Source organism: Brassica napus, chromosome C9, assembly GCF_020379485.1.
Source record: "Brassica napus cultivar Da-Ae chromosome C9, Da-Ae, whole genome shotgun sequence".
Taxonomy (NCBI): Eukaryota; Viridiplantae; Streptophyta; class Magnoliopsida; order Brassicales; family Brassicaceae; genus Brassica; species Brassica napus.
Genome location: NC_063452.1, coordinates 19277685 through 19303042, shown reverse-complemented (window position 1 = coordinate 19303042; position 25358 = coordinate 19277685). Strand labels below are relative to the sequence as shown.

General features: G+C 37.4%; 7 protein-coding genes across 8 annotated transcripts; 3 read left to right on the top strand and 4 right to left on the bottom strand.

Annotated features, from left to right (window-relative positions):
• Positions 1-1496, top strand: LOC106431615 (germin-like protein subfamily 1 member 11). The gene is made up of 2 exons (XM_048767503.1): positions 1-765; positions 857-1496. The coding sequence occupies exons 1-2, from the start codon at positions 636-638 to the stop codon at positions 1393-1395; spliced, it is 669 nt and encodes a 222-aa protein (XP_048623460.1). The 5' UTR covers positions 1-635; the 3' UTR covers positions 1396-1496.
• Positions 1497-4721: 3225 nt separating this feature from the next.
• LOC106431602 (F-box/kelch-repeat protein At5g42350-like) lies at positions 4722-6993 on the top strand. 2 transcript variants are annotated; one of them, XM_013872397.3, is made up of 2 exons: positions 4722-4980; positions 5214-6993. In XM_013872397.3, exon 2 carries the CDS (start codon positions 5234-5236, stop codon positions 6860-6862), a length of 1629 nt encoding a protein of 542 aa, XP_013727851.2. In that variant the 5' UTR covers positions 4722-4980; positions 5214-5233; the 3' UTR covers positions 6863-6993. The 2 variants fall into 2 exon arrangements, with proteins under 2 accessions (XP_013727851.2, XP_013727852.2); XM_013872398.3 differs by having other exon boundaries at positions 4821-4984.
• A 991-nt stretch (positions 6994-7984) lies between these two features.
• Positions 7985-8565, top strand: LOC106400725 (uncharacterized protein At4g04775-like). The gene is made up of 2 exons (XM_013841104.2): positions 7985-8107; positions 8266-8565. Exons 1-2 carry the CDS (start codon positions 7985-7987, stop codon positions 8563-8565), a joined length of 423 nt encoding a protein of 140 aa, XP_013696558.2.
• A 241-nt stretch (positions 8566-8806) lies between these two features.
• LOC106399160 lies at positions 8807-11328 on the bottom strand. Its single transcript, XM_048767733.1, has 2 exons — positions 11324-11328; positions 8807-11207 (listed from the first exon to the last, which is right to left on the bottom strand). Exons 1-2 carry the CDS (start codon positions 11326-11328, stop codon positions 8807-8809), a joined length of 2406 nt encoding a protein of 801 aa, XP_048623690.1.
• Positions 11329-12133: 805 nt separating this feature from the next.
• LOC125592517 lies at positions 12134-12787 on the bottom strand. The gene has a single exon (XM_048767732.1). The coding sequence runs from the start codon at positions 12785-12787 to the stop codon at positions 12134-12136; it is 654 nt and encodes a 217-aa protein (XP_048623689.1).
• Positions 12788-13089: 302 nt separating this feature from the next.
• LOC125592516 (uncharacterized mitochondrial protein AtMg00310-like) lies at positions 13090-13824 on the bottom strand. Its single transcript, XM_048767731.1, has one exon. It carries the CDS (start codon positions 13822-13824, stop codon positions 13090-13092), a length of 735 nt encoding a protein of 244 aa, XP_048623688.1.
• A 4901-nt stretch (positions 13825-18725) lies between these two features.
• LOC106431614 (U-box domain-containing protein 15) lies at positions 18726-23087 on the bottom strand. Its single transcript, XM_013872410.3, has 4 exons — positions 21046-23087; positions 20837-20953; positions 20180-20593; positions 18726-19984 (listed from the first exon to the last, which is right to left on the bottom strand). Exons 1-4 carry the CDS (start codon positions 21427-21429, stop codon positions 18932-18934), a joined length of 1968 nt encoding a protein of 655 aa, XP_013727864.2. The 5' UTR covers positions 21430-23087; the 3' UTR covers positions 18726-18931.
• Positions 23088-25358: the final 2271 nt, after the last annotated feature.

Below are 25358 nucleotides of genomic sequence, written 5' to 3'. Positions count from 1 at the left end.
AGATTGTGAAAAAAACTAGAAAGTATAAAAGATAGACCGAATCAATAAAATACTTAAAACAAATGTTAGGAATAGACAAAAACGCCGTTCAAATTAATGTGTCTTATATATTCAAATATTCTGCAAAAACCAAAGATATTAATATTATTCAAATTTTAACATCCATTTACATTTACATATTTATATATAAGTTGATACAGTCGTGCGTACTCACTTAAGAAACAATCAAACCAAAACAAACAGTTTCACACTGACATTTGAGAGAATGTAACGACAAGTTGAGGGAAGATAGTCATAAAACAACCATTTTATGTATAACTTGTCGACACTTGCAATATCAAACATCAAATGGATAATTTTTCTTTAGAAATCAAAACATAGTGTACTGTTTATAATTCAAGTACTACTACCTTAAATATGGCGCATTGTGCGAGCACGATTTGTTTAAACAAATATATATACTCTCAACCATTTCAAACTACTTTTTCAAATTTCCTAGGTTTACAGGACTTCTTCAGCACCTAAACTCATCTATAAATTCATCTTATTGTCTTATATGTTTTTTTACCTCTCAACTAAAACCAAACTACAAAAAGAAACACTTCTCTAATTCCGGGAACCATTTCACTTAATATATGGCAATGAAGAGTCTCTCCTTTCTTGCGATTCTATCTCTTCTGGCCTTAACACTTCCATTAGTCATTTCCTCTGACCCAAGCCCCCTCCAAGACTTTTGTATTGGCGTCAACAACCCAGCAAATGGCGGTATGTACATGACGATATTTCCTAGTATCTTTTCTTTTAATTTTGTCATTCATTTATCATTTCTTACTCTCTTTTTTGTTACTATTATCAGTTTTTGTGAACGGAAAGTTTTGCAAGGACCCAAAGCTCGCAACGGCGGATGACTTCTTTTTCGCAGGGCTTCACAATGCAAGACCAGTAACTAATGCAGTCGGTTCAAATGTGACAGCCGTCAATGTTAACAACCTTCCAGGATTAAACACCCTTGGAATCTCTCTTGTCCGTATAGACTATGGAGTGCAAGGGCAGAACCCGCCTCATACTCACCCACGTGCCACCGAGATCCTGGTTCTCCAAGAAGGAACACTTTTGGTAGGTTTTGTCTCATCAAATGGAGACGGAAATCGCCTCTTCACCAAAACACTGAAGCAAGGTGATGTATTTGTGTTTCCAGAAGGACTCATCCATTTCCAGTTTAACGTGGGGCGGTCTCCAGCGGTTGCATTCGCTGCTTTGAGCAGCCAAAACCCGGGTGTTATCACTATTGCCAACACCGTGTTTGGGTCTAACCCACCTATAAACCCGAATGTTCTTGCTAGGGCTTTCCAGTTGGATCCTAAGGTTGTCATGGATCTACAGAACAAGTTCTGAATATCATCATGATATAATATTGTGTGTTTCGATTTCTTTCATTTCATGTATTTGGCTAAATAAAGATCGTGTATTAGCCCGTTCGTTGTAATGTAATGCTATGTTGTTCTTCAACTTCCTCAATGACCCAATTGTTTTTATTTCATCAACAATGAATTTTATATTCGTGATACATCTTTCGAACGAAACAACTAATTTTGGTTTAGATGATTAAAAATATATATGATATAGTTACGATGAAAAAACAATGTTGTTAAACAATAAATATAATGTGTTATAACAAACAAAACTAGAGTTTGACCCGTGATTTCAAAGCACAGAACTATCTTTTCGGTTACAGTTTTTATTTCTTGACATTTTGTATTTGCATTCAATGTGTGGGATGATATTTCTGTTTCAACATTTGAGCTTAAACGTTTATAATTGAAAGTTTAGTATTTTGACATAGCTTTAAAATCACAAAATTATTTTTGTTTATAAAAAAAATATTTAGTAAAATCGACATTTGTATGAACTTTATATATTTTTATTTTCTAATGTGCATATATTTTATCACCAACATATGCAAATATTATCATATATAAATTTTAAATGGATAATATTTTGAATGAAAACTTGTTACCAAATTCTGAGGAAGATAACTTTTAAAAACAGACACGGACCTGTATTTATTTGATGCCAAAATTTGCAATGAAAATATGCCACTACATTCATAATATCAGTTTTTTATATGAGGCATTTTTTAGTACCCTTGAATATATGTTAAATACATTATATTTTATTTGAAAAGCTGAAAGATTGGAATCTATACTAATACATGTAAAACTATTCATAGTACAACTCATGTCTTTCTTCTAAAACGTGAGGATTAAAATTCCTTATATATTAATTGAGAAACAATATAACATTTTTTTGTAACCACGTATCATCATTACGATGATTCTTACAATCCTTAGAAAAATAGGTTGGTTCATCTAAACATATATTATAATCTTTATTAAACTAACTATAAAATTAATTAGTAGTGTACAAAAGAATATTCTTCATTCTTTCTTTAAATAAAAACCACGGAATTTCCTAAAACGATTAACATATATATGACAGTTAATGATTATGAATAACATAGGTTTGATAACAATATTTATATCCTCCGTCCTTTTTGTTTAATTTTATAATATTTAAAAAAATTAAACAATCACATTAACCATATAATAAAAATTAGATTTTTCTTATATGATGTATTTTGAATTTTTTAAAATGACTATAAATTACTAAAAATGTTAAAAATCTCACATTTAAAATTTTGTGATCAATAGTTTAATCTTTTTCGCTATAACAAGATACAAATGATTATAAAGTCGTATGAATATGAAGTCTCATTTAATAGATATTCATATTATATATATATATATCAATTTTAATATCTTTTAAATTAAATTATATACCGTATAAAAACACATATATATATGTTAATCTCGAAATTTGCATTGAAAGAATATCGAGAACTTAATATTTTAATTTTGAAATTGCATTGAAAAACTCTCACAATGAAAATTTTGTGATTATGGTTTAATTTTTTTGTTACAACAAATGTTAATAAAATTATATAAGTAAGAAGTATCGGTAATAAATATTTTATATTAAAATATACTATATATCTACGCCAATATCATTAAAATTTAATTATATAGCATATAAAATAAATAAAATTATTGTTCTGATTTGTTTACCAAAATATTATTATAAATAAACAAGAGATATTGTTTTGATTTATGTGTCTACTCTAATTTAATTATATACGTAAATAAACACAATAAATAATAATATATAAAATTCATTTATATACATAATCTCATTCCGTGCATGGCGCAGATCTTAACCTAGTATATTATATATATTAGACTCCTTAAAATATGTTACTATACACAAACAATCTTGGTTATTATGGTAATTGTTTAACAACCAAAATCTATTATATCTTGGGCGCAAATCTAAATATTAATTGCACTAATAATATTATAATTATTATTTTTACATAAATTGGTTTTTTTATAGATTCCAATATTTCCCAGTTGCTAATTTTAAGGGTTTGTAATCTTCAGAAAATATTTGTTTTCTAAGTCTTCCCAAAATATTTGTTTTATGGGATGCAATCTTCACTAATATCCTTTAAGATCCATCTCATTCAAAATTTAAACTATGTTCATACTCATTTTATTTCATATATCGATTAAAGTTCATAGTAGACTGATGATAATTACTTGGGATTATTCAGATCCATTTAAAATTATTTAAAGCATTCTGAATAAAATTAAAAAAAATTGCTTAAAGTACTCTAAGTTGGCTTCTAATTTGCAAAAAAAAAAAAATATTCAATCAAAAATATTTTAATATTTAGTTTAGAGTTTAATGATTATTGTTTAGGTTAGTATTTAGGATGATGTTGAGTTTATAAAATTCTATAAATGTCTTATAAATTGTTCTTAAACATTTATAAATGATTTATTAGAATTAATTTAATCATTTTATCACAAATTTAAAGTATTTACGAAATTAGTTATCTTTTAAAAATAAATTTGAAAAACGATATTAAACTTTTGGTAAAAATGAAATTCCACCGCAATTCTTTAAATTTTAAAATAGAAGCGCTTATGATTTTCTGTAAACAAACCCAAAAACAAAACATGAATGTGGTACAAAAATTTATTGAATTTGAAAGAAACTGCCTTTGGTAGCATTTGTGAGCTAATGAGCTACACAATTTTTTGATTTTCAAAATTACGATAATATTGCCATATTGGTAGATATGTGAACTTGTTCATCATGTTTGCAACACTTAAGTTTTCTATTTTTATCATTCATAATTTTCATTATAATTTTTGAAATTTTTTTAAATCCAGTGGTTTATCATTCAAAAGCAGACAGTCTTGTACGCAGTGCGAGAAACAACTATCTTTCGACGTTCATATAGATTCTGAGTTATCAATGTGGTTTATAGAATATTAATTGAGTCTATTTATGTTGATGACAAAAAAAAAACTAAAAATTAACTAATGCTCGTGAAGTATGACACGTGAATCCTCGTAAAACAAATAGCGTTGTTAATTATTAAATCATCTTAAATAATATTTTCGTAGTTTAAATTAACTAATATTAAAAAATACTCATTAAAATTCATACTTTTTTCTTGAACTAAGTTACAACTAAAAACAAAACATAATCGGTTTACTAAAATTAGCATGTTTTCTAAGATAGTTTATTCCGCTATCAGTTATTCATATATTCTTAGTCTGCATGACGTATACCAGTCATATCAGCTGAATAATTACATATTAAAAACATATAATGATATATTACTCTTTATTAATCAAAATTTCAATGGAAAAACTTTACTTTCATAGCAAAAGAAAAAGAAAGCTTACTTTTATATTTAATTAAAGAAAACAACGCAATAATTCACTAAGCTCATTCATTCATTCCCCACAGTAATAGTATTTCTCTCTCAGCTGCGCAAAAGGGAAAAGGGATTCAATCGGTCCTTGGTAGATTTCTAGGCAAAGCTCGATATCTCCTCTCCTTCTCAATGTAAGTGAGTTTCGTGAATTTTCTTCTTCGATTTTGCGATGAATCTCAGAATCCGGTAACGGTATATGATTGTTACTTGATTTCTCCGTCTAGGTTTTGCTTTTACATGCTTAATCTTCGATTGAATGGTTCGTGAAGTAGATCTTGCTACAATGTGTCACGATTGCTTTTTTGATTATCAACTAAGCAAGCCTGATGAATAGAGGTTGATGTGTTCATATGCTCTTTTGCAGGTTGCTTTGATAGATGATGAATGATGATCTCTGAGAAACCATTGGGAGAGGAGTCAATCCGGAAGGATCTGGAAGGTTTAACAGTATCAAAGCGCCTTGTGAAAAGTGTTAGCCAGAAGCTGAAGAAAAAGATCTCTAAAACCGAGGCGGTGGAAGATGAAGTGGATGCCAGAGGAGGAGGAGGAGCTGTGAATTGTCTAAACATTAGTGGTAGAGGTGTTGGCTGCAAAGTTGCCGACACCGGAGATGATTTCGAGGATAAGAGATGGTCCAGTGCTAGTGAGGGCTTGACCACCACCACCATCTGCGGAACCGAAGAAACGAGGCTGGATTGCTTTTCCTATGGAGTCAAAGAGATGTTCTTTAAGAAGCATACCAACCGAAAATACTTAGAACCAGAGCACAACCACCACGTATTCCTCCCCGACGATATTCTCGAAATGTGCTTGATGCGGCTTCCTTTGACCAGCCTAATGAACGCCCACCTCGTTTGCAAGAAATGGCGGCACATGGCCACCACGCAGCGCTTCCTCCAGCTGAGACGCCAAGGCTCCTTTCAGTCCCCGTGGCTGTTTCTCTTCTCTGGCGAGATTCACGGGTACGACGTGTCTCAAGACAAATGGCATAGGGTTGAATCCGATGTGCTTAAAGGGCGGTTCATGTACTCGGTGACGAGCATCCATGAGGAGGTTTATGTAATCGGAGGCCGTTCCGAGGATAGAAACTCTTTCAAGACTCACAGAGGGGTCCTCGTCTTCAGCCCTTTAACCAAATCCTGGCGTAAAATCAAATCTATGAGACACGCTAGAACGCTTCCCGTTGTCGGCGCCACTCATGTTTCTTCAGAGCTGTCCACCATACAACAGAGTCAACGCTTTCACCGGTCTTCAAGAGAATCAGATGTTTACGAAGACCCTCACAGGTTCTCTGTCAGACGCAGCCAGGCCGCTGATCAAACCGGAACTACTGTTGTATCCCACAGATCGACAAGACTGAAACTCAACAGCTCCAGGAGATTCGTGCTCATTGCAATCGGAGGGTCCGGATTGTTTGATGAGCCGCTCGATTCAGGTGAGATATACGACTCAGCGACAAACACTTGGTCTGAAATCCAGAGACTTCCCATGGATTTTGGGGTTGTGTCTTGCGGGATCATATGCAATGGAATCTTCTACGCTTACTCTGAGAACGATAAGCTATCAGGGTACGACATAGAGAGAGGCTTCTGGATTGGTATCCAAACATCTCCAATCCCTCCTCGGGTTCATGAGTTCTACCCTAACCTCATCTCCTGCAACAACCGGCTGTTCATGCTTTCGGTCTCGTGGTGCGATGAAGGAGATGGACAGATTGGGAGGAGAAACAAAGCGGTGAGGAAGCTGTGGGAGTTGGATCTTGTGTACCTTACGTGGACCGAGGTTTCGGTTCACCCTGACGCACCGATGGATTGGAACGCCACGTATGTGTCAGACCAGAACATACTAATGGGAGTTGAGATGTTCAAGATCTTTGGGCAGGTGTTGGGTTTCTTCACTGTATGCGATGTATCGAGAGAAGAAGTCTCTTGGAGACATGTTTCCAGGAACCAAAGGAGTCAGAAACTTAATCGATCTTGTATGAACAAGACCATTGCCTTGCTTCATCTCTGATCTTTTTATTTTATTTTTAAGTTCACTGTAATATTATCTTTCAGGATTTGTTAAATGATTGTATTGAAAGAAAAGGTAATCTGTGACCGTCCGGTTGTGATTGAAATGTAATGTTCGTATGTTCACTGACTTTTCTGCTAGTTTCTGGTACAAAACAGGAATTTCTTTAAGATAAAAGGTCTGGAATGGTCTTCTAGTACAAAAAAATATTTTCATATTTTAACATCTAAAAATCTTTTTCGAGTGAAATTAAAAAAATTGAAGATGGAAAGAGAGAGAAATCGTCTGAGATGTCTTTTTTTTTCATTTGAAAACCAAATATCAAAAGTTTTTTTTTTTTTTGTCAAACTAATTCTCATTAAACCGAAATTAAAGTCTGGTACAAACAGAACCAAGCATCTGCTTAGCTAAACCATCTTCAAAGGATAGAGAGACGGTTGTAGTACCGAATAGAGAAATAAACAAAAGCTTTAGATAAAAGAGTGATGTCGGAAGCGACTCCGTGAATCACAGAGAAGCAGGCTCCATCGACTATAGCTGCCACTAGATCTTTTGAGTCCGTCTCGAAATTCACTCGATTGAAATCCAGAGACAATGCATGTTCCATCGCCTCCCTCAACGCTAGTCCCTCCGCCACAAGGGACGAGTTCACGTATGAGATAAGTTTACTGTGAGATGTGATCATCCCTCCATTGTTGCTGTACAAGCTCCACGCTGTGTCCGCTGCCGAGATTCCAGGTTTCCAGGCGGCATCAGATCTACAAATAATCACCTCCTCTCGGGGCCGTAAATGTGTGATCGGTTTGATGTCTCCATTGTTTTCATACACAAACTATTGAATCAAGCCAAAACCACCCCGAACTAAGTTTAATTTTGAATTTCAGACATGAACTTTTCCAATCTGGTTAATTACTACATAACCGAATCTGATTTCGGTTTATTTAGCTTCGGGTGCTGATGTGGCACGCACGAGGCTAGAATGGTATTGGTCGGTTTAAAATCAGACCAAAACGACGTCGTTTTGTCATCTGAAGTAAAATTTTTTTGGGTTAATTAGAATTATGGTTCATCGCGATTTCAGAAGACAGAACAAAGAAGAAGAAAGAGGAAAATAGAGACGACATGGGAGATACCGGAAGAGGCTTTCCGACCTACTGTAGATGTGGCACACGAGTCGTACGGCTCACATCAAAAACCATAACTAACCCGGGGCGTCTCTTTCACAAATGTCCCTATGGCGATGAGGTATGTCAGAGACTGAGAGATTGAATGATGAACTCAGAATGTTGTTAGTTAGTTTTCTTTTGTCTTTGTAATGAATTTGATAGGGAATTTGATATATTAAGATATAGTGGAATCATGATTGAGCCGACTGATATTAACGTAATGTCGTATTGTTGTAGAACAATCGTCACCATTTGTTCAAATGGACAGATGAATCAATGGTTGAGGATATGAAGCAAAAATTTGATGAAATTGAGAGAGCTTCAAGCACCATTGAGAAGGGTTTACAAGTTTGTGAATCTGAGATGGAATCTCTTGCAATCGAAACTCGCACTTGTTGCAGTGTGGTTAGCGGTTATGAGAAGGAGCTAAGAGGATTTGAAAAGGAGATTGAAGATGTCAAGATGGAACTGAGGAGCTTGAAGAACATGGTTGTGCGTGTTGTAGTGTTTGGTCTTTTGTATAAGCTCTTTATGTAGTTTGGTTATGAATCTGCATTATGTTTGTAATAAGACATGTATTATTTAGTAAGAAGATGAACTTGTCTTGTACTATGTCATGTTTTATGTAGTAAGAAGATGAAAAGTAGTGGCTTTTCATAAACAAAAGTCTTGGAGATGACACACAATTAGTTTCAAAAGACAACAAACATAACCATAGCCTAGCAAGCACAATAGAGATGAGAAAAATACAGCAAAAGAATCACATAGAACTAAGATTCTAGTCAATCACTTGGCTAAGCATTGGCTGCGAGCTTGTCTTGTTCTTCTTGGGTGGACGTTGAATCTCAACACCTATGCTAGAACACTTTCTCGAATTGTGTCCAACTGCTCCACATCTTCCACAATGAATGATTCTTTTTTCTCTAGAAACCTTAGTTGGAAACTCTTGTCTAACCTTTGTTTTCTTCTTGCTCGGTGACTCGTTCTTCCCTTTTATCCTCTTTGGAATTTTTTTTCTTCCTAACGCTGAATCTGTATCTTCTGTTGTTGGAGGTACAATCACAGACTCATCAGTCTTCTTCCAAAAATTCACACCATGAACAGCCTCAATCGGTGTTTGGTATTGCATTCTCCACTTCGAAGTGAGATAGCAATCACCAATGTAATCCTCTTTCTTTCTCTTCTTCTCTACAATTACCTTCAGAGCATGACGACAAGGCAACCCGGACATATACCATTTCCACGTACAACTATGCTCCAACATCTTTACTTTGTATGAAAAGTTTTTCTCCTTCACTTCAAAGATTTCATGACCACAAGGATATATGTTACACAGCCTGATCTTTGTCTGCTCTAGTTCCACTCTCTCCACTGCTTTAATACTAAACTTTCCTTTGTGTTTCATTGATATAAGCTTTCTTGCCTCTATCCGGAGCATAGCTTTTGGGCGTATTGTCTCTAACATCTCCACAAATGGCATATATCTTGCAGGGTCTATGGCGTGGTTAAAGGATTCAGATATGTTGTTACTTACATCATCACATGAAGACGTTGATGAGAAGTAAGCAAGGCTGCAGTTTTTGGGATTCTTCATCATCATTGAGTTATAGACGTCCATATCGTATGCTTTAACATGATCCACCCTTTTGTTGTATTGAGCTGTATTGTAACTCTTTGCAACCTTCCAAAACAATCCCTTCATGTCAGCTCTGTTAGGATGTACCTTCTTTAGGTTTCCATAGATGTGCCTTGCACAAATCCTATGCTCCACTCGTGGTAATAAATCTTCTACAGCATTTAACAACCCTTTTTGTCTGTCAGAAATCACAGTAAATCCATTACCATCTTGCAAGTGTAAGTCGGTTTGCAGCTTCTCAATAAACCATCTCCAGTTGGGTTCATTCTCAACATCAACGACAGCCCAAGCAATGGGAAACATCTGGTTGTTGGCGTCTCTCCCGACTGCTGCTAACAACTGACTTTTTGTTGTACACTTAAGAAAGCATCCATCAAGACCAAAGATAGGTCTACAGTGAGAGGTCCATGTATTCTTCAACGCAGCAAAACAGACATAGAATCTGTAAAAGACATCACTACCATCGTCACCTTGGACTGTCTCTAGATGGACTGATGAGCCCCTATTGGACTCCAATAACTCAACTCTGTAATCTCTAAGCCGTGAGAACTGTAAGTCCTGCTCCTCTTTGATAATTTCTAATGCCCTTTTCCTTGCGTTCCGGCACTGATCTATGGTTGCAGTCAACTCCCAACGCTTCTGAATCTCTTCTAGAATCTGTTTTGGCTTTAATTTTGGATTTTCCCTTATGTCATCAACGAACAACCCAGCAATAACCTCTTGTGTAAGCAGGCTTGACCGTCCACTCCTCATGCAAGTGTGCTCTTTCATTAACACTTTAACTAGCCACTTCTGTAACGGTTCTTCATAAGAGCAGTAAATCTTCCACATACATTGTTCTTCTCCTTCTTCAGCTTCACTGGCACACTTCAATTCTGATTTGTCTTTCTCCCAACGCACATACTTAATATTCCATCTATGCTTTAGCACATAGTCAACCATAGCTTTTTTGAAAGCTTCCAAACTCTCAAAAGCTTGTCTTAATTTCAGATCACCACTGCCTTTTATGTACCTCAAATACCCATCTCTCTCAACACCATCTTCATCATCGTCTGAACATAAAGGTGTAGCATACTCATCAAAATCTTCATCAACAAAATCAGCCACATTCCTTTCTACTCTTGCTTCTTCATCAAATTGGTGTTCATTCCTCTCGGCCTCATATCTCTCTGCCTCTGAACCTGCCTCATACCTATCTGTCTCCACTCTCTCGTTCTCAGCTCTTGACTCATCTCCTTCTGTCTCTGGCTCAACAAAGATATCGATTGAATCTACCCATACTGAAGCTCTACACATCTTGTTGAAATGATCGTCACCGTTTCTTATCAAGTGTCGTTCTTCTATACCTTCATATGGAAACTTAAACCACACTCTTTGACCATAGAGACCTATGGGTAGCTGGTTCATGAGCTCTGGAAATAAACAACTAGGATAAGCTTCCATTATCCTATAACCATCACCATTGTAAAGATCTTTACCATCAACCTCTTCAAATTTTCCACCATAGTAGCAGCCAAAGCTGATCAGTCTGTCTTCCTGAGAACTATAATTTACATAAAAATGGAACCAAAAGGTTAGATAAACAAATCCCATACGACATCTTACCCTAATATGTATAAAAATTCTAAAATTTTCATTCATTGAAATAACTCGACATACCTCATCTTTCAGACTCGCTAGTCACAGAAACACTTCTCGGTTCAATTTTCCCACTCTAACTCGAAATCTCCTACGATTACTCCTCTGTTCTTTGATTTCAGACTCCCATGTCGTCTCTTCTTTGTTCTGTTTTTCTGAAATCGCGATGAACCCTAATTCTAATTAACCCAAATTTTTTTTAACTTCAGATAACAAAACGACGGCGTTTTGTCAAGGCAAATCGAAAAAAAAATTATTTTGGTCTAATTTTAAACCGACCAATACCATTCTAGCCTCGTGTGTGCCACGTCAGCACCCGATGCTAATTAAACCGAAATCAGATTCGGTTATGTAGTAATTAACCAGATTGTAAAAGTTCATGTCTGAAATTCAAAATTAAACTTAGTTCGTGGTGGTTTTGGCTTGATTCAATAGTTTGTGTATGAAAACAATGGAGACATCAAGTTCATGGTGGAATCGGCCGTTTTCCCGTAATCTGTGACCGTCCCGTTGTGATTGAAATGTAATGTTCGTATGTTCACTGACTTTTCTGCTAGTTTCTGGTACAAAACAGGAATTTCTTTAAGATAAAAGGTTTGGAATGGTCTTCTAGTACAAAAAAATATTTTCATATTTTAACATCTAAAAATCTTTTTCGAGTGAAATTAAAAAAAATTGAAGATGGAAAGAGAGAGAAATCGTCTGAGATGTTTTTTTTTCATTTGAAAACCAAATATCAAAAGTCCTTTTTTTTTGTCAAACTAATTCTCATTAAACCGAAATTAAAGTCTGGTACAAGCAGAACCAAGCATCTGCTTAGCTAAACCATCTTCAAAGGATAGAGAGACGGTTGCAATACCGAAGAGAGAAATAAACAAAAGCTTTAGATAAAAGAGTGATGTCGAAAGCGACTCCGTGAATCACAGAGAAGCAGGCTCCATCGACTATAGCTGCCACTAGATCTTTTGAGTCCGTCTCGAAATTCACTCGATTGAAACCCAGAGACAATGCATGTTCCATCGCCTCCCTCAACGCTAGTCCCTCCGCCACAAGGGACGAGTTCACGTATGAGATAAGTTTACTGTGAGATGTGATCATCCCTCCATTGTTGCTGTAGAAGCTCCACGCTGTGTCCGCTGCCGAGATTCCAGGTTTCCAGGCGGCATCAGATCTACAAATAATCACTTCCTCTCGGGGCCATAAATGTGTGATCGGTTTGGGTATGTGGATCGGTGGATTTTCCTGGGCGTTTTGCCATTCTCTTCCCCTTGTGATTGCTTTGATCAAAGTTTCCTCAATAGTGAAGAACCGCTCCTGAAAGATTCTCTGATTTCTTGCGTTCCAGATTGCCCATAGGATCCATGCCCCAAGCTGGGTGATTGAGATTCCCGATGGTGGGAGAGGGAGCTGTCGGAAGATTAAAGTAAGACCTGAGTCTATGCTTTCCGCCGAGAAGGTGTCTATTGATCTTGCAAAAGGTGCCATCTCCCAGACCTGTCTCGCGTATTGGCAATGGAAAAAGAGATGAAGCGTGGTTTCCTCTGCTTAACAGAAGGTACATTTTGCATAGGGGGAGATAGATAGGATCTGAAGTCTTCTGTTTACAGGGAGAGCTCCGTGTTTCATCTTCCAGAGGAAAAGCTTCAGCTTTGGGGTATGGTAAGCATCCGAACGTTCTTTAGCTACTGTTGATTCACCACAATAGTCATTATAGCTTCGTTGTTCTTTGCTTCAAGCGCTGCGTAGTAACCTGCTTTCGTGATGTACACTCCTGATGTCTTCTTCACTCAGATTCTTTTGTCTGGTCCCCCTTTTTTGCTAGGTTTGATGCTCAAAATGTTGTCTTTCAGGTGCGGGAGCAGTGCTTGGACCTTCCCAGCGTCCCATTCTCTTTCGCTTGATAGGAAAAGCCCAGCGACTTTGATAAATTCTGAGTCTTTTGTTGGTGGGGCAATAGGGCATTCACACGCGGAGGTTGAGAGCCACAAGTCTTTCCACACACTTGCGGATTCACCATCACCAATGGCCCAACCTAAGTGGTCGCGAAGGAGGTTTCTGCCTATCAAAATACCCCGCCAACCGTGGGAGCAAGAGTTTGGGGCGGTAGCTTGGAGGAGGTCTTGGTACGGGAAGTATTTTCCTTTCATGATTCTGGCTAGCAAACACTCAGGTGAATTCATAATCCTCCAGCTCAGCTTAGCTAGCAAGGCGTCGTTAAAACATTGGATGTCTCTAAATCCTAAGCCTCCATCTCGTTTTGATTTCGTCATTGTTGACCATGCTACCCATGAAATCTTTCTCTCATCAGGTTTTGAATCCCACCAGAATCTGATGAGCGCAGATTGGATTCTCTTACACAAGGATTTAGGCAATTTGTAGCAGGACATGGAGTGGTTAGGCATTGCTGAGAGGACAGCTTTGAGGAGTGTCATTTTCCCAGCCGGGGAGAGGTGTCTTGTAGACCACCCTTTTGCTTTCTGTCTGATTTGATCAACTATGCCAGTGCAGATGTCTCGTTTCATGCGGCCAAAGTGCTCAGGCACCCCAAGGTACTTGCCAGTTCCGCCTTCTGTAGTGATATCCAGTTAGAGTTTGACTCTCTCTTTCAAGTCTTGTGGGGCTTTCTTTGAGAAAGTGATTCCTGATTTGCGTTTATTGATTTTTTGTCCTGAGGCCTGCTCGTAGAGAAGAATGATATTTTGAAAGGTGGAGATGCTTTGCTGATTGGTTCGACAGAAGAAGAGAGTATCGTCAGCAAACATCAAGTGGTTCACTCTTGGGCTCTTTTTTGCTACTCTGATGCCTTGTAGGGTTCCTCTGGTTTGGGCTTGATGGCATAGGGCATAGAGGACCTCAGAGCAAAGAATGAAGAGATAAGGAGAGAGGGGATCTCCCTGCCTGATCCCTCGCTGCGGTGTTACAAATCCGAGGACAGAGTCGTTTATGAGGTAAGAGTAGGTTACAGTAGTGAGACATTGCATGATCAGATTCACCCAAGTAGGACTGAAACCCATTCTTAGGAGAACAGCTTCAATGTAGTCCCATTCTAGTCTGTCGAAATCCTTACTCATGTCAGTTTTTACAGCCATAGAGCATTGCTTTGAAGCCAGTGATGTTTTTAGGAAATGGAGAACCTCATGTGAGATTTGAATGTTATCTGTGATGGCTCTTCCTTTGACAAAAGCAGATTGGTTCTCGGAAATCAAAGTATGTAGGCTAGCTTGTAGTCGCATAGAGAGTAGCTTTCAGATTATTTTGTAGTAGACATTGCAAAGTGCAATTGGTCTATAATCCGCAGCTGTCCTTGCTTCAGTTCCTTTTGGGATGAGCCTAACATATGTGTGGTTGATGTTCTCAAGTAGGATTCGTGAGCTGAAGAACTTTTGTATCTCCTCAATAATGTCAGCACCTACTGTGGACCATTTAGATTGAAAGAAAGAGGCTGAGAAACCGTCTGGGCCTGGGGCCTTATCAGGGTGTATCGAGGAGAGGGCTGAGTGGATCTCCTCCGGAGAGGGAGTTTTGGTGAGGCTTTCATTGACCTCTGCTGAGACTAAGGGTGTGAGGGCATCGTTCACTATCTGACTTCTTTGGTCGGGAACAGATGTGAAGAGAGTGTTGTAGTATTGCTCTACGCACAAAGCAATATCTGCTTCAGTATGGACTACTTGGCCGTCTTCATTTTCCATGACTGTGAGGTTGTTGGTAGCACGTCTTCTTTTGGTAACAGCATGGAAGAAACCTGAGTTTCTGTCTTCCAGTTTTAACCATAGGTTTCTACTACGCTGTTTCCAGAAAGCTTCCTCCTCCAGGTACGCTTTGTTGAGTTCACAGTTTATTTTGTTGATTAGCTCAGTATTGTTGTCTGGACTTGATAGTGCTTGATCAAGTTCTTTTTTCCGCTGTTCTATCTCTTTTCTTCTGATCAAGATTATCTTTCCCTCTACATCAGAATCTACTGCGCCTTTCCAGGTTTGTGCGATCAGCTCTTTGACTTCTGGTTTATCTTTTAGTCTTCTATCGAATCTGAAAAATCTTTTTTTCTTTTTGCGTGTTGCATCAAAGCAGGTGACAATGGGCTTGTGATCCGATGCTTCAAACTTGAGGTATTCACATCTACCCGCAAAGAAGATGTCGAACCATTGATTGTTTGTTATGGTTCGGTCCAGGCGACATCTTACTACATCGTTTCCTCTAACTCCTCTCCAGGAGAGGAAGTCTCCTGAGTGAGACAGGTCAAAAAGGTCACAAGAGGAGAGGAAAGTTCTGAAGTCGATGAAAGAGCCTTCTGGTCTAGTAACTCCTCCGGATTTTTCTTGGTTTCCCGTGATGTCGTTGAAGTCACCTGAGAGGAGCCAGGGAGTGTTTCTGCTAGATGAGAGAGCAGCAAGGTCATCCCAAGTTTGTTTTCTCTTTGTCTTATCTGTGTCTCCGTAGATGAAGGTTGAGTGGAAGGTTTTCCCTTCATAAGTTATCTCTGTGTCTATATAGTTCTTGCAGGCTTTGAGAACTGAGAGATTTATTCTTGCTTTCCAGAATAGGGCGAGTCCTCCTCTGCCATGCCCTTCAGGAGGCACTAGAGAATGGTTTGGGAAATTGGCCGACTGGAGTTTTCTGAGAACAACATCGTCGGAGTTTTTTGTCTCAGAGAGGAAGAGGATGTCTGGAGATACTTTCTTATGTATCTGTCTTATACGCTGGACTATCTGGGGATTCCCCAGCCCCTGGCAGTTCCAGCTCACCATTTTTAAGGAGCTGGAGGTGCTTGGATCCGAAAATCCATCGATCTCTTCACTACCGCTGGCACCATTGGGCAGACAGGTCTCTGTCTCTTTGGGAGATTTGAAGAGGGTTGGCCAGCCTGTTGGTCACCATGAGTAGTAGTAGCAGGCTTCTTAGATGTCGTTGTTGGTCCACGTCTCTTTGGAGAACCTTTGAGCTGAGATACCCTCCGTTTTTTCCCAATGGTAGGTGAGATCCCTAGAGGTTTTGAGGTGGTGTTTTCTGATCTTGGTGGGTCTTCCCAACCGTTTTTTGATTGAGACTTTTGTGTTGTTTGCAGTGGGTGGAGCTTGATCATCCAGAGGTTGTCCTAACCTTTCCAAAGCAGAGGTTCTCGGGGTGCTCTGTAAAGAAGGATCTTGAGCTACTCATTCAAGCGCTGATGGTCTTGTCACTGTGGGGACAGGAGTCTCAAATTGATTAGAGGGTCCCTCCATATTGCGGTTAGAGATAGCTATGTTTATTGCAGTTTGTTTAATTTCTCTGTGCTCCTCAGCAAATCTGAGTCTTTCCTTTCTTTCAGCTTGTTCAGTAGGATCTGCACAGCTTGTGTATTTAATTAGAGCTTCACGTATTTCTTCATGGACCACTGCGAGGGTTTCCAGTGGGATGTCATGAGCTGCCACCGAGGTAGAAGAGAGTGGCTGACGAGATTGAGATCCGGTGCAGTTGGTTCTGGTTCTTTCTGAGGATCGCGATGCGGGAGATCTGTTAGCTGGAGGATGCATGTCTGCTTGGGGAGCAGATGCCCTTAAAGGAGAACGACGGTGCTCGGAGCTAGAAGAAGTGGCCCTTCTTCCAGTATCTACCCATTGAGGGGTGGAGGATCTGCTGATAGCATAGTGGTGGGATGCTTCTCTAGGGTATTTGGTGTGGTTGCCCGAGAAAGTTGAAGAGGTCCTTTCATATTCTCTTTTGTCGCTACTGCGGTGGTAGGGACGGTCTCTAGAGTCAGGTGCTTTCCTTGGGTGATCAGAGGCTTTTGGGTATTTTGAGAAGTTTGCTCTCACATCTCTCCTTCCACTAATGTAGCTTGATGTGGGGGTTGAACCTCTAGTGGGAGGAGGAGGGGGAGAATGTCTAGGAGCTACAAGGAGGGGAGTTTGAGATGTTTTTTACGGGCAAGTACTTTCCTCGTGATCGAGCATCTGACATAATGTGCAGTGTTTCTCCAGTTTTTCGTAGAGGAGGGTAGCTACGACCTCATCTCCATCTGAGAACTCTAGGGTGTAGGTTTTCATAAGGGGAAGGAGACCGTTTATATGAGCTCTTAGTCGAGCTTTTGTCGCTGTGATTTCTCCACAGACGAACCAGCCTATGTCTTCTCCAATAAGTTTCAGGATAACTTCATTCCAAAGGTGAACTTGGACCCCTAGAACTTGGATCCAGAAGGGTATTTTTGAAGGGAAGGAGGGAGACGTTGTGGCTTCCCATTGTTCGAGAATTATCATCCAGTGTGCAAAGTGATATGGTATGTTGTCCAGTACCATCTGCATGTCCTCCTTTGAGCTGAACTGAAACTAGAACTTTCCTTCTCCAAAATCTGAGCCTATAGGTCTTGTGGCACACTTCCAATGGTCTGCGAGGAAGGGAATTAGAGACCACATTCTTTGGAATTTAGGGTTTGTGACTCTTCCTATTAGAGTGAGCTCATGCTTGCGGAGGAGTTATGAGTTGTCGAAAGCAGGTACTTGGCCTCTACCTCTACGAGGTGGAGAAGCTTGTTTGTGGACACTTTTTCCTTTTTTCAAGAGCTGAGTAGCGTCGAGACATTGTCAACTGGTGAGAGGTTCTTTGCCGTAGCAAGAGAGTTTCAGAGTTGCTTTTCTTGAGTAAAGTTCTTTGCCGTAGCAAGATAATTCTGAGAGATGGGATCTCTGTGAGGTTTGTAAGCCTTCTGAGAGTTTTGAGATATACTTTTGAAGGTTCTGTGCTACTATGAAGGGAGTAAAGCAAAGAAGTTAGAGGAGTAGATACCAGGGGCCATGAAGATTGAAGCTTACCGGAGTTAGAAGGAGGCTGGACGGCGGCCCTCCAACCAAGGTCGGGAGAGAACCCGGTGGATAAAGATCAGAGTCTTGCTAAAATCCAAAGGTTTAAGCCAGATATGGCAAAAATTTGAAAAGCAAAGACAATTACTGCAAGGAGCAGGAGCAAAAGAGGAAAGAACTGGCGGTTAAAAGATGGTGGAGTGGTTAAGACCGCATGTCAAAAACTGCTCTTGGAGAACGTGTCTGGGAGAGAAAAAAGTTTACAGCTGAATAGAGTGTTAAGAGTTAGGTTTTATCAAAAGTCCTTTTATAAAATGATTTTTTAAGTTTATTTTTAATTTGAAAATAGGTTAAATTATTTATCACCCTATTTAAATTAGGATAAGTGCAATTAGACAAGAGATTTATACGCCTATTTTGGTGGATTAAGCTTTTACAAGTCAAAGCTCTTAATCCCTTTCACATCGTTTTTCGGGATTCTATTTTATGACTTTGTGTACTGAATCAAACTTTCTCACATTATTGCGTTCACCAGCGACATTGATTCGATCTGTTAATAAAGTTATTTAGATGGAAAAGTATAAAACCTTCTTATACAAAAAGCATACTCCATTAACGATAAAAGTTAAGTTTTGACTTAAAAAAATTCATGGAATTGTATGTACTTCCTTTACAATAAGAGTTAGAATTTACATAGAAGATAATATTTAATACAATAAAAAAAACAAATAGCATATGACTAAACTCAAGAGCATGTACAATTATACAACAAATAATTACACAATCAAATCAATTCAGGAACCTAATGAGGAAGAAACTGAAATTGCAATAGAAGATGAAATGTTGAGAACATTTTTCAAATTTGTTCAGATTTGCTTATGAGTTGTATGAGTGCATTTGCTTTTCTTTGAGCTCTGTTTGTTCCGGAACTGGTTATGTCTACAAGATATTCATAGACGCCGAACTGAAGTGCAGCCAGGATAAAAGATGAATTGTTAGAGCCTAGCTCAAGTAGTACCGAGGCCGCGCATTCTTTATTCTTCGGTGTGCCTTGTCTAATGAAATCCACAAGTGTCTCAATGAAGGAGAGCTGTCCAATGGCTTGACGTCCTTCGGGATGCGAGACAAGAAGCAATAGAATCGAAAGCGCTTCATCGATCATCCCTAAGTTTCTATCCTTGAGAAGTTGTAGCAACGGTTGAACGATACCAGCATCAATGGCTCTCCCTTTATTAGCTGAGTTAAGGGACAAGTTAAAGAGTGCAGTGAGAGCATCTTTCTTCCCTCTTGATGTCCCATGCTGCAGTAACTCAACCAGTGGCGGGATCCCATTTGATAATCCGATTGTTACTTTGTTCTCGTCAAGCATTGACAAACTAAACAAAGCTGCTGCAGAGTTCTCTCTCGCCTCCCTGTTCCCGTTCTGAAGAATTTCAATTATGTCTGGGATGGCTCCTTCATCCGAGATGAGTTTCTTGTTGGTCTCATCGATGGATAGATTCAACAGAGTCGTTACAGCGTTCTCTTGGATTCCTGAATCAGGGTAAGAAAGAAGCTGAACTAGCAAAGGGATCGCTCCTGCGTTAGCTATTAAAACTCTGTTCTCTGGATTTTCTTTAGCGAGCAAACGCATCTGCTTCACTGATGCTCTTTGTTCTTCCAATTGGCTTGACGATAATGCTTCCACCAGCAAAGATACCTCATCTTTCTGCTCCTCGGAGTCATTTTCGGAATGTAAAGACGTTTCCTTCTCTGGAATCTTGAAATTGTTCTTCTCACACCACTGCAAAATTATATTCTTCAATGCATAGTTGGGAGCAAGGGAAAGATGATCAAGTGTTTGCCCGGTTTTTGGACAAGTCTTGTGTCCTGCATCAAACCACTTTTGTATACCCTCCTTTTCATATGTCTACAAAACATATTGTTTACATTAGTTTCAACATGAGAGGTAATTGTTTTTTGAATACCAGGAGGTTCGGGACCGAAGTCCATAATCCCCGAGACCCGAAACCACAACATATAATATTAGTTACGTTCGGCCGTCACTCGAACTGAGGATCCTGACACAATTTTAAACCAACCAAGAATCACATCAAAATTTTACCTGTCCAGTGGCGATGATAACCGGGTCTTGCATGATTTCAAGTGTGATTGGACACAAAAACTCGTGTGGTAGTATTAGGGATGTGGATTTATTGATAACAGGTTCGTAGAGAACGTCGGTAGCTTCAACACCTTGAAGCTTCTTGAACTTATTTAGAAGCTCAATGATATGTTGTTTAGTCTCTATGCTCAACCCTCCTTTTTCTTGGACTAGGGTTTTTATGGCTATTGTTTCCGTCTTCAAATCCTCCATTGTTTGTAACTCAAGTTTTTTGGCAAGCCTTTCTATAATAGCGCTATCTGCATTTCGAGGATCTGTTTTTGAAAACATGACCATCATGTCTACTGCTAGCTCTATGTCCTGTGTGTCTGTTCTTCTCCTTGCTTTTTTCAATTGTTTACACAATGAACCAACCTACACAATGTTTTCGTTTAGATGCCTTGAATGTGAAGTTATTAATTATTAATGGTTTGATTTGATAAACAGAGCCAGATTTTTGAGGTTTGAAACAATTAGAATTTTAGTAAAAAATAAATTTCCCATAATTCTAGGAACCTATGTTTACGTAAAAGCTTTTTAAAAAATTTTAAGACCAAAACCAATGTTTCATTGGGATGTGCCAGATCCTGCTATGTTGACAAGAAGAGTAAAGAGTACCTCATCTTTCACTTCATCAGAAATCCCCAATTCGTCAAAAGGAGTCTTAACAAGAACACGATTCAACTTTTCATAAATTGAATGAAATCTCGTCATTATCAATTCACTATCCAATGCCTGTTATCATAACACTATAAATAATTAAAAGAAATCCTAGAAATAAATAATCATTTCTGTCATTTAAAAAAAAAAAGGAGTAGTTTACGTACCAGAAATATTTTACTACCATTGTTGCAAGTTTCCAACAATTTTCTTGCAGCCAAAATCACTTTCCTCAAACGATTCAAAAAATGCATACAACTCTCTGGCGAGGGGAATTCAAAGCCTCGAATCTCATCCATAAACGGAATAAGAATCTTCAGTCGCCTAACGAGGTTGAAGCATTCTTTCTGCTGTGTTCGTCTATAATCGCTGATCTGATCAAGAAACTCAATAGTTGTTATAATCTTGCCCACCAAATCGTCCTTCACGTCGCCGACTTCTTCCTCATGAATATCTACGGCTTCATCATCTATAGATTCTTCTGCATTGACGACCTCTTCAATGTTCTCTCCTTCTCTTGTAGCTTCTTCATCTAAATCCATCACGACCATCAGAGGTTCTCTATTGCCTTCAAATTGATTCCAAAGATGTTGAAGGAGAAAGGCAAGGGAAAGGAAAGTGTAAGCTTAATTTTAGCTTGTTTGATTCTTTAGAGAGAGAAAAAATATTAGTTTTTTTTTCTTTCGTTTTCTCACACAAAAAAATTGATTGTCTTTTTTGAAAAATTGGCCTCTGATTTTCCAAAACAAGACTATTATCCTAAAAGAGTGCTTCTCCTTTGGATATAAGTCACGATTAGACGATGATACTTCTTGTCACTATTTATAGAGTATGCCATTTTGGTTTTTGATAGAACAAATTAAAGTCATGCCTACATACAACAAGGACAAACTATTAGGTATGAGTTTTTATTAATATTACAAGATTTATAATTATAGTTGTTTTTCTTTGTATATTTTTTGGGGTCGAATACTCGAATATAATAAACAAAGCATCACAAAATTTGGCTGTATAAATTGTTAGGGTAAGATAATGTTGGTTTCTTTGTATACTAGAAAACAAGAAGCAAAACAATAAAAGGGAATTAAAGTAATGTTTTATGATCATAAAAGAAGGAGTGCGACGTATTGGTATTGAATCCTAGTTCTAAATGCATGTCTCTTATTCAAAAGGGTTGAATGTCGAATCTCCTCATTTAAAATTTTAGGATCCTTATATGTGTAGTTCTTGGCGAGAATTAGGTTAGATTTGACCAAATCATGAGATATGGAAAATCCTCTATGTAGAAGTTTTCTTTTTATCCGGAAAAGGAGAAACGTATAGCATGGAAGCCAGAAGCTAAAAAACCTGGAGGTAGAAGTCGGCGTCCTACTTTATCCCCAAAATATGGTCTTATTTTAAGAGTTCATGTTTGAAGTGGAGAAATAACTTGTGCTCATCGGATAACCTGAATCGTGCTTTGGTAACAAGCTCCCTACGGCTTAGGGAGTAGGGTATCGCCTCCGAGATCGCCTAAACCGTTTTTGACAATCTTACTGGAGATGATTTGTTGCAAAGGTGCAGCATGGCCTTAAGAAATACCAATGTCTTTTTAGCTCAATGGGCACGAGGCCTATATAACCAAGTGGTCTAAATGGACTTGTGGTTGATGATGGTGTTTAACCATATGTTGGGAGCATGTCCTAATGGGCATGTAGCCTTATGAGCATGTAGTCTTATGAGCATGTAGTCTCGTGTGTATGGCCGGATCATCTAGTAGATTTGTTGATATGTTTCATATGCATGATGTTTTTCTGCTTTCGACCAGGAGATAGTGGCCAAAACCAGTAAATCCTCTAAACATTATTTGCGAAGTGATTTTCATATGTATCATCACCACATCCATTTTTAATAAAAAAAATGACAAAGCTTTTGAAAAATGTGACATATCATTAATCTAATTGTGACATGTACCTTTTCTTTTAAAATATTTATTACTAGTGATTTGTCCGTCCTACGGGCGGGATGTTGTTTCAATTATTTATGTGTTGTATTCTATTGTATTTTTAAATTTGATATGCAGTTTGTTTTTTATTTTTTTTGCAAGTGTATGGATGGTCAATAGTCTGAGTGTGAAATTCTTGTTATCATTGCTGTTTTGAGCAGCTTCAGCCATTGTTAGAGATGATGGCATGACATGTCGGATGTTGGTTCTTGACGACTACATAACTCTAGAGATATGGATGTTTTGAATGAGTTGTTCGAAACTTGATGTTGGTTGATCTGCTTTCATTTTGTTACATATTTTGTGTAAGAGATAGTTGTTGTTTTTGTGTTGGAGGTTTTGATTTATAGTCATGTACAATTTATATTAATAAGACGTTTCATCTTTGGCGTGGTATTGTAATCAGTTGTAAAATTTTATTGAGTTAATTATAAGACATACTATTTCCGTTCCCAAAATAAGATTTTTTAAAAGTTTATTTTTGTTCCACCAAAATAGATTTTTTATATTTTTAAGGTGTATACTTTTGAGAAACATTAATTGTGAATATTTGAATTAATTAACTTTTATTGGTGGATAGTTATTGGAAAATGTATTGAAAAATAAATTGTAAATTAAATTGTAAATATTTATTATATTCTTAATAAAATTGAAAATCTTACTTTCGGAAACGGAGAGAGTATGTTTTTGTAACGTGGGGGAGCTATAAATTATTTTGAAATTAACAATGATCCTCTTACATTGGTAATAGTTTAGTAATTAAGTTTGGGGGATCAACTCGATCGGTGTTCCGTTTGCCAAAATAATTTATCAATATGTTTGAGTTATTTATTAATTTCACTAAGGAGTATTTATTTGTTTTGTTTGGTTTATATGCAGGTTTTATTTTAAAATCGAGCATTGTTTTATGCATTTATACTTGCTGAGTTTGTCTATATTATCTGCATGTGACACTAAGAATAGAATTCTCCTAAATAGACTATTTTCGAGCTTTTGTTACAAAAAGAGATTCTAAGAAGAAAAATGACCAAAATGTTCATTTAATAAGTCTTCTTTGCAGTTTCAGATTATTATTTTTTTTCAAATTTGAATTTTTTTTATTTTATTCAATTTTTTTTTGAAATTCGAAAATACTTTTTGAAACTATTTAAAATATTTTTATTTTCAAAATTTTTAATATTTATTTTTTATTTATAAAATTTTAAACCTCAAACCCTAAAGTCTAGATTAGTTAATCATAGGGGTATAAGTGTATATTTACCTTTTTAATGAAATATTTTGGTCATTTTGATTCTTAGAGACTATATTTATGACAAAAACTTTTTTTTTTTGGGCTATCCTACAGTATTTCTCCACTAAAAATGTTGTTATAAGCTAGGGTAATGGGTAATTTTAATAAAACGTAAGGAGTATGATTCATGTGTAGTTTGTTGGGATTCATGTTGCATTCAGATGATTTATTATGTCTGCGTACGTATTGTAGCTAGTATATATGTGACTTTGTATGTCGTTTCGGAGGTCCGTTAACTTACTCAGTTATGGCTTTGCTTAGGTTGGAATTTTTTGAAAAAACTTAATGAAAACAATTTACAATAGTAGTTGAAGGTGAAAATGGAAGCAAAGGCTCAAGGAAAAAACAGAAGCAAACGTTCTAGAGGAAAAATGAAACAATAGCAATGCATTTGTATGTTTGATACTATATCTCAACAACTGAAAATGAATTTCTTCATCTGCAGCGATAGTTCATGTTATTGATGTGACACTTTCTTGGAGGTTTGAGGAGCTCGATCGATATTAAATAACGCTTGTTTTTAACAATATCGAAATGTGGCAAGGATCTTTTTATCCTTCTCCAGCACCGATCTGATTTTGATTTACTGTTCTCTCCACCAAGAACATCCATATATTGTTTTCTTTCATCAAGGTTGTATTTGCACATAATATACCGTAAAGATATGTAATGTTATAAACATAAGTATAATTGTCGTACACCCATCAAACAGAACAGGGGAGGTGATTGAGTCATTTATTAGTGTTATTAAAGTAGAATAATTGTATGTTCTCAAACAGTTTGCCCTAAAAGCTCAAAAGCTCACTACAAGAAAACACAGTTTTAGCAAGGAAATTTAACGAGGAAAACTAATCCTCGTGAAATTACGTTGACTTAACGATGAAATTGCGAGGAAATAAAGTTTCCTCGTAACGACCTTGTAAAATACCGAGTAAAGCGATTCCTCGTAAAATCGTCGTAAGTTGACGTGGTTATTCCGAGAAAAATGTGTTTCGTCGCAAATTCGTCGTAAGATTAGCATGATTTTTACGAGGAAATAACTTACGAGGAAAGAACGAGAAATCCACCAACTTAACACGTTTTTTTTGCAACCAACCTAATATTTCGTCGTAAATTCCTAGCAAAATTCAACTACCAGATTCGAAAATTTTCTATAAATATGGAGGTTTGAACATAATTTTAAGCACACCAACAAGAAAAAAAAA